The sequence below is a fragment of the Danaus plexippus genome (genome assembly GCF_018135715.1).
Source record: "Danaus plexippus chromosome 3 unlocalized genomic scaffold, MEX_DaPlex mxdp_30, whole genome shotgun sequence".
Lineage (NCBI taxonomy): Eukaryota > Metazoa > Arthropoda > Insecta > Lepidoptera > Nymphalidae > Danaus > Danaus plexippus.
The window spans coordinates 1,279,223-1,292,391 of record NW_026869845.1 but is presented as its reverse complement, the minus strand read 5'-3'; the positions used below and the strand labels follow the sequence as shown (position 1 = coordinate 1,292,391).

The following is a 13,169-nucleotide window of genomic DNA, read 5'->3' as shown; positions in this document are numbered from 1 at the left end:
GAAACCTCTTAGTATTCAATGGATTCACCGTGTGGGTGCCGGCTCCATCGCGTTGCAGGGAGAGGAGCTTCAACAGTGCCTGGGACTTGCGACCCAGGTGTAGGTTACAGGGGCCCATATCTAACGCGCGTTAAACGCTCACCTCCACTGTCCAAGCTCTTCTCCTTACCTAAACAAATTTAAAAAGAACCTACTAGGGCTGCCGTCTAAGAACGCTTTAAGAATGAATTGATGTGAGTTCTGGACAGGCCCAAGTCTTTTAGTAGGTTGTAGAGAGATTTAGCCGTTATACCTCTCGCTCCCACCTCTACCGCGTTTAAATACACGACGAACCTATTGCGAGTGAGTTCACTAGTGAGCTCGAAATATTTGTTGACCTTGATGGTATGGTCTTTGGGGATGTTGGTTCCCCAAGGAACCGTAAGCTCTATCATCACAACACGCTTTAAAATCCACGAATTCATAAATATGTCTGGTCTGGATATTAAATGGGTTAAATTTCCTAAAAAATATATAACGCACAGAAAAGAATATCACTATTAGTAGGTATGAGGTACCTAACAAATTTTCTGTATAAACTATGTTCGCTTATTTGTTTATATAACTAATTGATATCTAGTAGATTAATGTTAAAGATGAGATCGATAACAACAGGCAAAGTAGGTACGTCATTATCTACTTATTCTTGCAAAAAATAAAACAGATAATGATTTAACTTGTGATGGGGCTAATGAGAACTCAGAGAATCAGTTTAAAAAGTTTTACAACCAAATCTTTTACACCCTTCTATTAGTAGTTAAAATTTATAATATTAGGGTGTTTGAGGATTTTATACTCTCTGTCGTATTATGGTTATTTCAAAGTTTTGTCGCTCTATTGATTTGCAACGCCGATCATTATAATCCGTTTTAATTATATTATATCCTTTATTTCAGATAACAGTTTTACTATTTCAATCATGGCATTTTCATAGAACATACATAAGAATCCGTAAATTCCTATACAGATCCGGTATTTTTGTAAGTATTCAAACTAAATATGAGAAAAATTGTAATTTTTTTAAATTTAGTACAAAATGTATTCTTCTCTGTATTTCTTTATATGACTCTATTCTCGAGCGCATTATATAAAAGTAAGAAAAGTTTATGACATGGACATTTTATTAAAAACGATAAACTGTTTTCAAGACAAGAAAAATATTATAATGAAAGAATTATAGAAGCTCTAAAATATCTTTTTCATAAGTCCATGTGAAAAAAAATTTATGGTATTTGTCTACTTTCCTTATTTTAATATTAGTAACGTGGATTTAAATTTATAAAATTTTATTAATATAAATGTAAATTTTGTTCTATTCACAGACTTTGCAAAAAACAATTAAATTTAGCGTAAAATTATTACAAGAATGCAGAAATATTTAAGAATATTTCCGGAGCAAACAGGTCTTTAAATTATACTATTGCTCCTGTTTAAAAGAAACTCAAAAACTTAATAGCTACAAAACTGACAATATTATGTCCCTTATATTTTCAAATATAAGAGTAGGTAAAGCTTTTGTTAAAATATCTGCTAATTGTTCAGATTTTCAAACATATGTGATATGAATCAACTTTTTCTGTACTTTCTCCCTAACAAAATTAAACTTAACATCAATATGTTTCATTTTCTTATGATAAACAGAATTATTTATAAGTTTGATAGTGCTCTGGTTAACAATACATAAAGTGGTACAATTTTGACTTATAACAATTTCTTTGAAAACTGTTTTAGCCACAATAAATGCTTGGCTGCTTCACATCCAGCCATAAATTCAGCCTTAGTCGTTGATAAGGCAATACAAGATTGTTTTTGACTAGCCCAAGATATGGGACCACCATTTAACATATATATATTTATATACCCAGTTATTGGCTTTCTTGTATCTAAATCCCCAGCAAAGTCTGATTCTGAATATCCAATTAAATTTTCGTGACCAGAATACTTAATACACAAAACTTTAGTCTTTAAAATATATCTTATTATTCTTTTCAGCTGATTAACATAGTATAATCTTGGATTATTTATATATCTACTTAAGAGATTTACACCTCAATGAAGTATCTGGTCTTGATGCTGTAAATAAAAACAATAAAGAACCTATAGCTTCCCTATAGGGAAAAATACTTTGCTCATTATTAATATTCTTAGTTATTCACAAAATTTACATCAATTGTAATACCCTTACATGGATGAACTGTAGTCATATTAAGTTTGTTTATAATATGATCAATATACTGTTTTTGACTTATAAACACAAACTGATCAGTTTTAAAGCATACAAATCTATCTAAACTTAACTTTTTGATATTAAACCTTGTTTTAAATAGTTAACGATTTCATGTTACATAGTATTCGATGGATACATTATTAAGGCATCATCCGCATACAAAATTACAAATACTATATAATAATTAGTACCATTAAAATTTCCAACAAATGCATAATTATCAGCTAGTGACTGAATAAAACCAATCTTTAATAGAAAATTATTTAATAACTTATTCCAACAACGTGATGCCATATTTTAAACCATATAAAGATAATCAATTTACATATTTTATTTGTTGGTGTAAACACTCCATCTGGAACTTCCAAAAAAAATATCTTTTAATTCACCATATAAAAAAACTGTTTTCACATCTAATTGTCTTAATTTCCAGTTATATTGAGCTGCATTAGACAATAATATATTTATGGACTTATCTTGTAGCAGGTGTAAATTTGTCATTGTAATCTATTGCTTTTATTTGTGTGGATCTCCGAGTAGAAACTCGAGCTTTGTATCTATCCACCTTACCATCTTTATTCATCTTTATATTAAAACCCATCTTGAAGTAATAGTTCTCTGACTTTTATTATCAGCAAAATTCCATGTCTTATTGTTTCGATTAGATTCCAGTTCTTCTTTTATTGCATCTAACCATAATTTACATTTCTGACTATTTACAGCTACATTGTATGTCAATGGTGCATTTAACTCCATCAAATTTGCTTCATAATATTGATGTCTTCGTCGTGTCAAAGTAATATTTATGGTGTCTATATCACTAATAACAACATCTTGGAAAGGTTCATACGTCTCATCATATATATCAGTAGCAGAATGTATACTATCATCATTCTCATTGCTTTATTCGCTTGTGTTTTGGTTACTATTATTTGTTTCTATTAACTCTTCAGTTGCTTGTATATTTTCCTCATCATCACATATACAAATTTGAGATGTATTTTTATTAATTTCAGGATTCTTCTGTTCATTAAAAATGAAATTTTTTGATAATGTTATTCTTTCAGCGTCGGGATCATACATTTTCTAATTGTCATAATTATAACCAACAAGCATCAACTTAAGACTTTTACTATCAAGCTTTTTTCGCAACTTGTCTAGGACATACACTTATCCTTCGCATCCAAAAACTCAGAGTGGCCCAAAATAGGCTGCACACCACTTCACAGTTCTATATGGGTTAAATTTGGTGCTTGACTGAAAGATGTTCGATTCAATAAATAAACAGCACAATTTACTGCTTCTCACCGTCATTTACTTACTTGCATAAAGTATTGATCGAGCACTTTAAACTATTGTTCTAATATCTCCCTTTCTGAACGGCTATCTTGCTCAGGCGTGTAAGGAGCTGTGAGTTCATGAAAAATTCCCTCATTATCTAAGTTCTCTTTAAAATCTTTGTTTATATATTCACCCCCATTGTCAGTATGTATGTCAGTATTATTAAACGTAAACTATGTGAAAACATATTTTTAATTTTGGAATTATACTTCTAAAAATAGTGTAACACATCGCATTTATATTTTAGAAAATACACATATCTAAAACTTTTTGCGGCATCTTTGAAAATAAAAAAGTATTTCATACCTTGAACAGATGGTACACTGAATGGTGCATACACATCACTGTAAACAACATCACCTGGTTGCAATGGTCCTCGCTCTGATTTCTAAAAAGATTGACGAGCATGTTTGCCATAAGCACAGCCCTCACAAACAATTTTTTCACCGTCAGATAATTCCACACCAGTAATCACATTATTCTTGCACATTTTCTGTATTTCTTAGACATTCAAGTGTCCCAGTCGTTCATGCCATGTCTTAAGATCAAATTTTTTCACCATATTACAATCCGGGTGCTGAATTGTTTTAACTTCTAAGTTCATAGAAGTTGTTGCACTGTATAGATGCACACATCACTAATTTGTCATTTTTGTAGATTAAGGCAGCTCTTTCTTAATGATGCTATAACCTTGTCTAGTAAAAACTCCTTCAGAAAATTTTTTTTTCTCCATTTTGGAACATATAAAACATTCTTTAGAATAGTTTTCTCGCACTGTCCGTCAACACACTTGCTAACCAAAACATTTCATTGACCCATCACTTCTGTTGCTTCTTGATTTACTAATTTTGATGAAGATTATATAACTCACCACCATCACTACTGTCTAAAGTCCAATTGAAGCTTTCATCATCTTTCCAGCTACTATTAGTTACATTAAATACTAACATATTTTTGTCTTTTTAATAATTTTGTTTATTTTTGGACCTAGGCACTCGATATTCCTGCGAAAAGTGACCACGTTTTCCCCAGTTATAACATACAAATCTATGTGTTTTATTATTTGATTCATTATTCACTATCGAAAATAAATTATTTTTCTTCTTTGAGTTTTTGCTTTGCCACTAATCAAGCTGTTTCATTCTCTTCCTCCACATTCAAGCTAGCTTCTTCGTCCACCAAATGAGCTATCATATTGATTATGGTTCCTTGCTTCGGATCGAGTGACATCCAAGCCTGACGAAGAGATATATATTTTGGGCGCAATGTTCTCAATAATTTAGTTATAATTGATGTGTCACTGCTGTCCTCTCTGTTCTCTTTTCATTTTTTTACCAAGCTTAGAACTTTAGCAATGTGTTGAGCTATGCTTTCTCATGTTGACATTTTAAACTGATAAAAACGTTCATGTAACATCGTTTTAGTCATTTCAGATTTTTGTACATATATAGGCCCAAGTTTTAGTTAATATTTCTATTGCCGTTTCACGATTTTCAATAAGTACCACGTGTTTCAAATTCATAGCAGGGGTTATAAACAACATTGCCATTCCAAGAGTGCGCATGAGATGGATCAAAGATGTTATCTTGTTTATCATGCACATATACATACGTGCACGTTACTGAACAACGAGTTTCCAACCAAAGAAGAATAATTATACGTAATAAACTACAACCAGAAACTGACTTGAATCGATTGAAGGAAGAAGTACATCTAGTTTTTGTGTGGTCGAGCCCAGCTGTGGTCAAGTAATTATGGCTCGAACATGGGCTATCGCGACAGCGGCGAGTTTAAGTAGGCAAATAATTATTAATTTCAATAAAAAAATTAGTTTTTTTTAAGTGAAAGGTGACGAACGAGCAGACGGCCTACTTGATGGGCAGTAGTCACCGTCGCTCATATATGTGCGGATGCCATGCCAGCCTTCGACTTTGAGGAAGAGGAAGGATTGGGAATAAGGAAATGGCAGGAAAATGTGGGAACAGGGAAAGGGGAACCAGCTCTCTCACTCATCGGTCAAAAGGCAGCCATAAAAAGCTACTTCACGCTTACCTTGTGAGAGGATGGTACTTCCCCGGCCGAGACAGCCCAGAAGTGACTGACCACAGCTAGGCTCTACCATCTCAAACAAAAAGAACAAGAACAACTACGTAGACACTATTAATACAACAAATAACACAATCTAACACAGTTCACAATGAGTAATTCAATCACAAATACAAGACACTCACATACACCCACACTCGCCAACACATGCTCAGTCACAATCCCAGTTACACATCGCGACACAAACCGAAATCATAACATTAACAGTAAAAAATGATATTGAAATTTTGACGAACAGGAACCAAACATATCACAGAAATATACAGAGGAAATATTAGATAAATTTAATATGGCCCTTACACTATATTCTTAGACGGAGCTAACTTTTTGACCTAGATAACCCAAATTAAAATACAGTATCAAACTCACCCAACTTACTTATCTACGTAAAGAAAACATACTGAATCGATTTCTCTCGGATGATTCACAAATTACAGACATAGATAAAATTAAATATGGTACAGTGTTAGATGTAGTCGCAGAAATTGGTTACGAAATAGAAAACAATATAGATAACGGGCGTTTTTAACATAAAAAGCCATAATGGTGAATAAGATTAGAAAAAGCCATTGAAAAATTAAAGCGGACTGTAGCAGACTTACACAATATATTAACAACAATAGATCCGACATAGTAGTAATAATAGAGTTCAAGCTTCATATAAAACCACAGTTCTACACACTAGACAAGAAGACAACAAAAGGAAACTAGAAGAATTTTTAGACACATCAAAACCAAAACTAGCATAAAAGGTGTACACACTAGAAAGATACAAGAAAGCACAAGAACGCAAGGATCATAATACACTATTTGCCACAAACGAAAGATTGTTTTATAGAAATTAACAAATCCAGATCAATATGAAATGTGCAGTTTCAAGATATTACATAATTGGAAATTACCGGGTATAGACAAAATTCATAATTACTGGTATAAAAAACTAACAATCCTATACAAACATTAGGTATTTGGGACATTACGGATGACAGGAAAGATGGTGTCGAGGGGTGTTCCACGGGGTTAGGTTTTACGAGCGCTTCTATGGACATTGGGTATGATTGAGTGCTAGATGGAACGAGCCTGCTAGGAGCGAAACTTTGCAGTAACTTTGCACGGGCAGAAAATATGATATTGCCTATAACAGTAACCGAAACGTCGGGAGTATGTAGCTTAGAATTATAGAAAACGCTTGGTAATGCGAAAATGTTACTTTTATAAGTGAAAAGCATTTTTCCAGCTTCCTAATAATCGTCACTCGGGATATTGGTGCACATACGGGGACAAACTAATTTATCTGGTATAAACAAGTTTGTGTGTATTTGAAACAAATCGGATATTTGAACAATTCAGTGATGCTGCTGCTGTGAGCCTACTGTGGCACCTTTCAGAACAAGTAGTCTTTTTAGGACTTAATATACTGAGACTTCAATGCCCACCATAATGATAGACTGTGTTTATTTAAGGTTGTCTTGCCGGTTCCGGCTGGTAGGGAAGCGCGGAGCTTTGCCTTGTTGCTCTCTTTTCCATCTTATAAAAAAAGCTAAAAAAGTAATGTATGTGTACGAAGTGATATGTGTCTACGACCATCTTCTCCCTACAGATCCAGATAGCATAACTCTTTGCAGTAGAACTTTTTACAGACTAATAAAACTATAAAGTCTAAAAAAACACTGACTTTCGACGATAAAACTCGAGGGACATAACTCGGTGCGGCAAAAGAGAATTCAACCATGTTCCCACTTTCCCATTTTCCCATTTTCTTTTCATATAAATTTAAAGTCTAGACCGAACAACAATCACATACCGGCCAGATTACCTAACTTCGGTTATCCCATTAATAAAGTTACATCTTATTAAACTGGTTCTGAAAAGTCCGAGTAGTTTTAACGTGAATGAACTTACTACCTTTCTACTTATGCGAAACGTCTCATTTCTATAACCTCCATACTCTGGAAAATTGTGAAACATTTATTGAACGGACACCTTATGGCACACGTAGAATACAATAGTCCTCCTCTCAGTGATCTACAATATGAATCGATATCGTGAAAATTTGGTCGAATACAGATGTTTTGGTATATTATATTTATGGAAAAAGGGGTAAAGAACAACTGCACTGCTACAGCTTTACTGTTGTTTAGCTTTTTATAAAGCACAAACCTGATCAAATGTGGAAATTTGCTGTCAGATTATGGCAGGTGCTGCCAAATGTGATCTCACAGCTTTTATACTACATGAAATAAGGTGTTAAAAGACGTGTTGGTAACCGGGATAAGTTTAATACCAATCTAATTAGCCTTGAACGCAGACAAAGTTGTCAGTCTCTCAGGTTTGTAGACTATACACTTAGGGTTTGTTCCCAGGAATTCGACTACTTAATTCTTCCATTCCCTTTTTACAATCGGACAACAAGCAGAGCAGTATTCCGAGTTTCGATAACGATATGCTTCTTCCTCCTTTCTCATGTGCACAGCAAGGGGTTGGAACAGTTTTCCTGCATCTTTGTTTCAAGGCAAAATTTTATAAGCTATTACCGGAATAGTGTGATAACTACTTTTGGCTTTATTTCTACCTACAACCAGGAGAAATGATAGTTGGACGCTGTTCACTTAATATTAAAAAAATAATTGACTTCTTTAACAACAACAAATAAAAGAAACCAAAGAAAACATTTTGTTTTAAAAAGAAGATATGTTGTTTATAATTGGCTTAGTTTTATATATATTTTTACAGGAAAAAGAATATCAAGAAATGGAGAGTTACTTGAGACGGAGTGGCTGTTGGTATCCTTGTAAGTTTACAGTCATATGTATCCTTTTTTTAGATGTGAATAATTGGTAATGTTAATTAAATTTGGTCGAAACATTTTTGTTCAAATAAACTGTTATATTATAAGTAGTATAACTATTTAGTTTAAGATATGTTTGTCATTAAAATACAATAACAATGGTATAAACCCCTTATGAATATATGGGAACAAAGAAAAAAACCAAAAGGAAGCAGATATGCAAAGGTATATTTATTGGGACGGTTGTCTACATATACATAACTAGCTGTGCCCGCGACTCAGTTCGCGTAGAAAAAGTACCTTAATACAAAATTTCTTCATACAAGTTCACGCTGTATACGTAAACGCATGGTTAGTAAGAACGATCTAATCGTGTTTTGCTAACCATTGATAAGGCCTAGGAATAACGGGCGTAAGTATGTTGGTAATTCGTATGTACCTATAAGTTTTTCTTTAGTTTTCGGGACGATTACAGCTTGACCCGGTAGGTGGCGCTGCTAATGATATAAAACGGCTAGGGTGATTTGGTTAAAATTTCAACTATATATGAAGAAGAGTTTGCATAGCTGTAATATTGGATTGTCTCCTAGCGATATTTTGAAGAAAACTGTCCTGTCTAAGAGTGGTGATGCGATATCTGCCTGAATGCCGTTCAGCGACATCGCCTGTAGCACGATAACGTGACCATAACCGAGAGATTACATTTTGGCCGGTTTGCAGAGTTTCAGCAACCACGCGTTGTATAGCGCCCGCTTTCAACACGCCTACAGCTCTAATCTGCTCTTCCCTTGTCATATGTCGACGTGACATAACAATAAATGTAACACACGTTGAAATTAGGAAAATTGAAGAAAAGAAGAAAATGTGTAATCACTTTTAATTTTTTAGAACTTCACTATTTTATTGTAACATGAACTAACTCTTCAACGGCTGAATTCGAATAATCGACATTCTTGTGTTTCAAAATGAGTTTTTTTATTTTTTTGACTTTGGAAAGAAGTGGTGGAGAAGAAAATATTTTTTATATAAACTTTTTTTATACAGTAAATAGTTTTTAAGTTAAGAAGTCTTTCATGTAATATCCCTAGACAATTTTGATGTCTATATAAAGCGCCCAATCGACCCACTAAAAAACCAGCGTAATTCCTCCTCGCCACAAAAGGTGGGGGAAGCTAAGGTAACGCTTTCACCCAGCCCGCGGCCTCCCACTATGGCTACCCGATCACGAACCCAAAGCAAAATCCTCGCGCCACGGGTATAGTAACACGATAGACCTCGCGTCCAAATCCCATGGCAGAGATAGCTTTATAGCTCCTTATCGTGCGGATATCCAACATCCTTTGCGCCGCACGTAAATAGGCGATGCTCTGGTTTTTAAGCGAATTCGCCCACACCGGTGCTCCGTACAGGGCTATAGATTTCACAACATCTAGATAAAGGCGCCGGCATGACGATGTGGGCCCTCTCAGGTTCGGGAGTATAAGTGCTGTGGCTGCACCCAACAATCTCGGCCCCATTTAGTAACATTGCAAATGAAATTTTTTTAATTTTAATTTTAGAGCTCTTCAAATAGCTATGATAAGCTGCGATTGGCATTTCTTAATGAAGCTCCAACTCGTGCCACTATTTACAATTAGTTTAACGAGTTTAAGCGTGGACGTAACTATCTCAATGATGACCCGCGTGAGAAACGTACATAAACAGCGACTTCTGAAGATAACAACAGTGCTGTGCGACGCATGATAAAGGAAGATAAGAGAGTAACCTATCAACAGATACGAGCAATCCTAGGCATTGGTGTGAGTTAAGTTCAAAAAAAAAAATTATACGATCATTTAGGCGTTACCAGGCTTAATACCAGATGGATTCCCTTTACTTTAACTGATGATCAGAAACACCTTCGCATGACTAGTGTCGCCAAATGTTAGATAAATTCAACAGCGGTGACTCAAATGCTGTATTTGACATCGTTACATATACCAAAAGACAATCAGCTCAGTGGGCGTTTCATTTCGAGGATCGGCCAAATAAGGTAAAGAAAGGAAATCAAGGAAAAAAGATGGTTGCCTCATTTGGTCGGAGTGGTCGTTTCGCGACAGTTGTGCTAGAAGGTGGAAGGACAGTTACTGCAGACAGGTATATCAATCGCAAATAGCGATGTTGTTGTGGAAAAAATTTGAAAGCAGAACCGTCAAAGCAGGATCCTCTTTCACCACGACAAAACTTCAGCGCACTCCGTAAAACGCACTGTTGAATATTTCACTATAGCAGGTGTCGAGATAATGAGTCATCTGCCATGCGGTCCTGACCTGCCACCCTGCGACTTTTTTTTTATTCCCAAGAACTAAAGATAAAATTCAAGGTATTCGCTTTACGAACGAAGTAGAGTAGAAGTAGAGTAGAACGAAGATTATTTCGAAAGCCGTTTTCGATTTTGTAAACATTTTCTTTGTTACCTAGGTAATATGGAACAGATCCTTATATTTATTCGAAGCTGGCTGGCTAAATATAGAAACTTGCTTATATTGTAAGAAACGCTAGGATGTTTAATCGCTAATATCCCGTATCACTTTAAACTAACGCCTAATAAATATTTATTATATTTGGCTAGCCAGTTTCGAACAAATATAAGTACCTGTTCCATATAAACATATGGTTATATAAAAACATTGTAACTGTTAATTATTATACCAACGAGTGTTATTAATCTGAGTAACTATTGGGAATAAGTACCCAACTTGTAAATACGTAATTAGAGTAAAACTACTATTGTCTTTTTTTTTACAGATTTTTGCGATAAAAAAATACCATTACAACAGGATGAGCTCGGTATTCGTTACGTAATATTGGTAATGGTGAGATTTACGATTTTTAGTATTGTATGAGTTCATAATTTCGTTTCAATTTTTATGTAGTAAACGAATAAACGGTACGTAGTGCCTAGATAAGGCAACATTAGCATTTGCCACGGGTCTTGTGTAAATTTGGATTCCGATATATTAGGTTCTCACATATTTGCAAAGCATAATAACTTTTTCAAAACATAATTATAATGAATACATGGTCATCATCATCATCATCATCATCATCATCATCATCAGCCTATAGGAGCCCACTGCTGAGCAAAGGCCTCTTCTCACATGGAGTAGGTTAGAGCATTAATCACCACGCTTGCTCAAGACGGGTTGGCGATTTCAATCTCATAATTTGAAATTATAAGACCAGGTTTCCTCACGATGTTTTCCTTCACCGTCCGTCAGTGGTGCCTAAATACTCTTAGAAAGTACATATGATTCGGAAAAGATCACATTGGTACTTGCCAGGTTTCGAACCCGCGCCCTCACGTGTGAGAAGCGGGCCTTTTAAACTCCAGGCCACCACGACTTTACAATAAAGTATAGAATACATGGTGAAGTAACTATACTACTTATAACAACCAAACATTTAGCTATACGCGTAGGTTATCAATAAAATCGTTAAATATAAATTTAATTAAAAATATAAATTTACTAAAAAAACCTATAGTTGGTTAAAGGCCTTTAAAATATTTTGCTTTTGACTATGCGCTAGCTAAATCCGGCCCCGACGTTTCGTCTAAAGGTAAGCGTTTTCTGATGTCCCTGGATATCTTCAGCAACAGGGGAATTGCGTTTCGGGTTTGCGATGGTCTTTTAGGAATTATTATAGGGAAAAACCTATTTTAAAGCTTTCTGAGGAAATCTTATAGTCTATCATGTAGCATGTTATAGCCATGTGAGTAGAAGAAATAACGTTGATGCATATATAAAGTGTAGCATGAAGTTAACAACTTGAAGTTGGTGGAGACTGCGATAGTTCAGCATTAGATAAACCCAAAGGTCTTGTAAAAACGTTCATTCAGACTGTTTTTGGAATTCACCATTTCCGACAAGTAATAGATATAAATATTTTACCTATTTGTATGCTCCTTTCTTGGGCTTGAGATAAATAAAAACAATCTTTAATTACAGGTATTGGGGGTGGTGCTCAACTTTTTTCTTCGTTTTATAATTCCAGCGACAAGTGAGTCACTGGAGGAGAAAATTAGAAAGGAAAACCGCATTAAAGATAAATACTTAATACGCAAAGGAATCGCTAACTAGTTGAAATTTTAAAATGACAGTTTTTGGTTAACTTATTTTATACTGAAATCTGTTTATTTATCCGTTGTGTAAATGAGTTTTATAAAAATATTTTGTGGGATCAATTAAAGATTGAATCTCATATAAGGCTTAATCTATGTTTTTGTTATTATTTGGTTTTCCGTTTCATTTCAAAGTGAAATTGTTTGTCCAATTAATATTCAGGCTTAAATACTTCTTATATTTACGTGACCTCAATAATTTAATGAGATACGCTCGTCTGCCGACTATGACTTTCAAAAATTACAATCGATCACCGCTGTGGATTTTCTATTGTCAATCGTAAATGAAATAAGCATTTCAAGCTTGCACATAATAATATACGTTTCTTAGAAAATTGTTAAAAACATTTTTAAGTATCAAGTCAATACCGAAATATCACCTGATTTACGGTTTTTATAAAAGGTCAACAAAACTGAATTTCAAGAATTTTTATTCTGTTTCCTTAGATGTGAAACGAATAAAAGAAATGCTTAATTAACGAAAGACGCAATGTTCAATAAAATCA

At 34.4% G+C, this 13,169-nt stretch overlaps 1 protein-coding gene across 4 annotated transcripts in view; it reads left to right on the top strand.

Moving 5' to 3' along the window:
• LOC116769771 (anoctamin-6-like) overlaps window positions 1-12,755 on the top strand; it is a 59,056-nt gene extending 46,301 nt beyond the window's left edge. The window contains exons 34-37 of one of the 4 annotated variants that reach the window (XM_061526917.1): window positions 936-1,019; window positions 8,447-8,504; window positions 11,289-11,356; window positions 12,491-12,755. In XM_061526917.1, the coding sequence (XP_061382901.1) occupies window positions 936-1,019; window positions 8,447-8,504; window positions 11,289-11,356; window positions 12,491-12,622 (342 nt within the window). In that variant the 3' untranslated portion in view covers window positions 12,623-12,755. Of the gene's footprint in view, window positions 1-935; window positions 1,020-1,361; window positions 1,600-8,446; window positions 8,505-11,288; window positions 11,357-12,490 lie in introns of those variants that run through there. The other 3 variants (XM_061526918.1, XM_061526916.1, XM_061526919.1) reach the window with 3 other exon arrangements.
• Window positions 12,756-13,169: the final 414 nt, after the last annotated feature.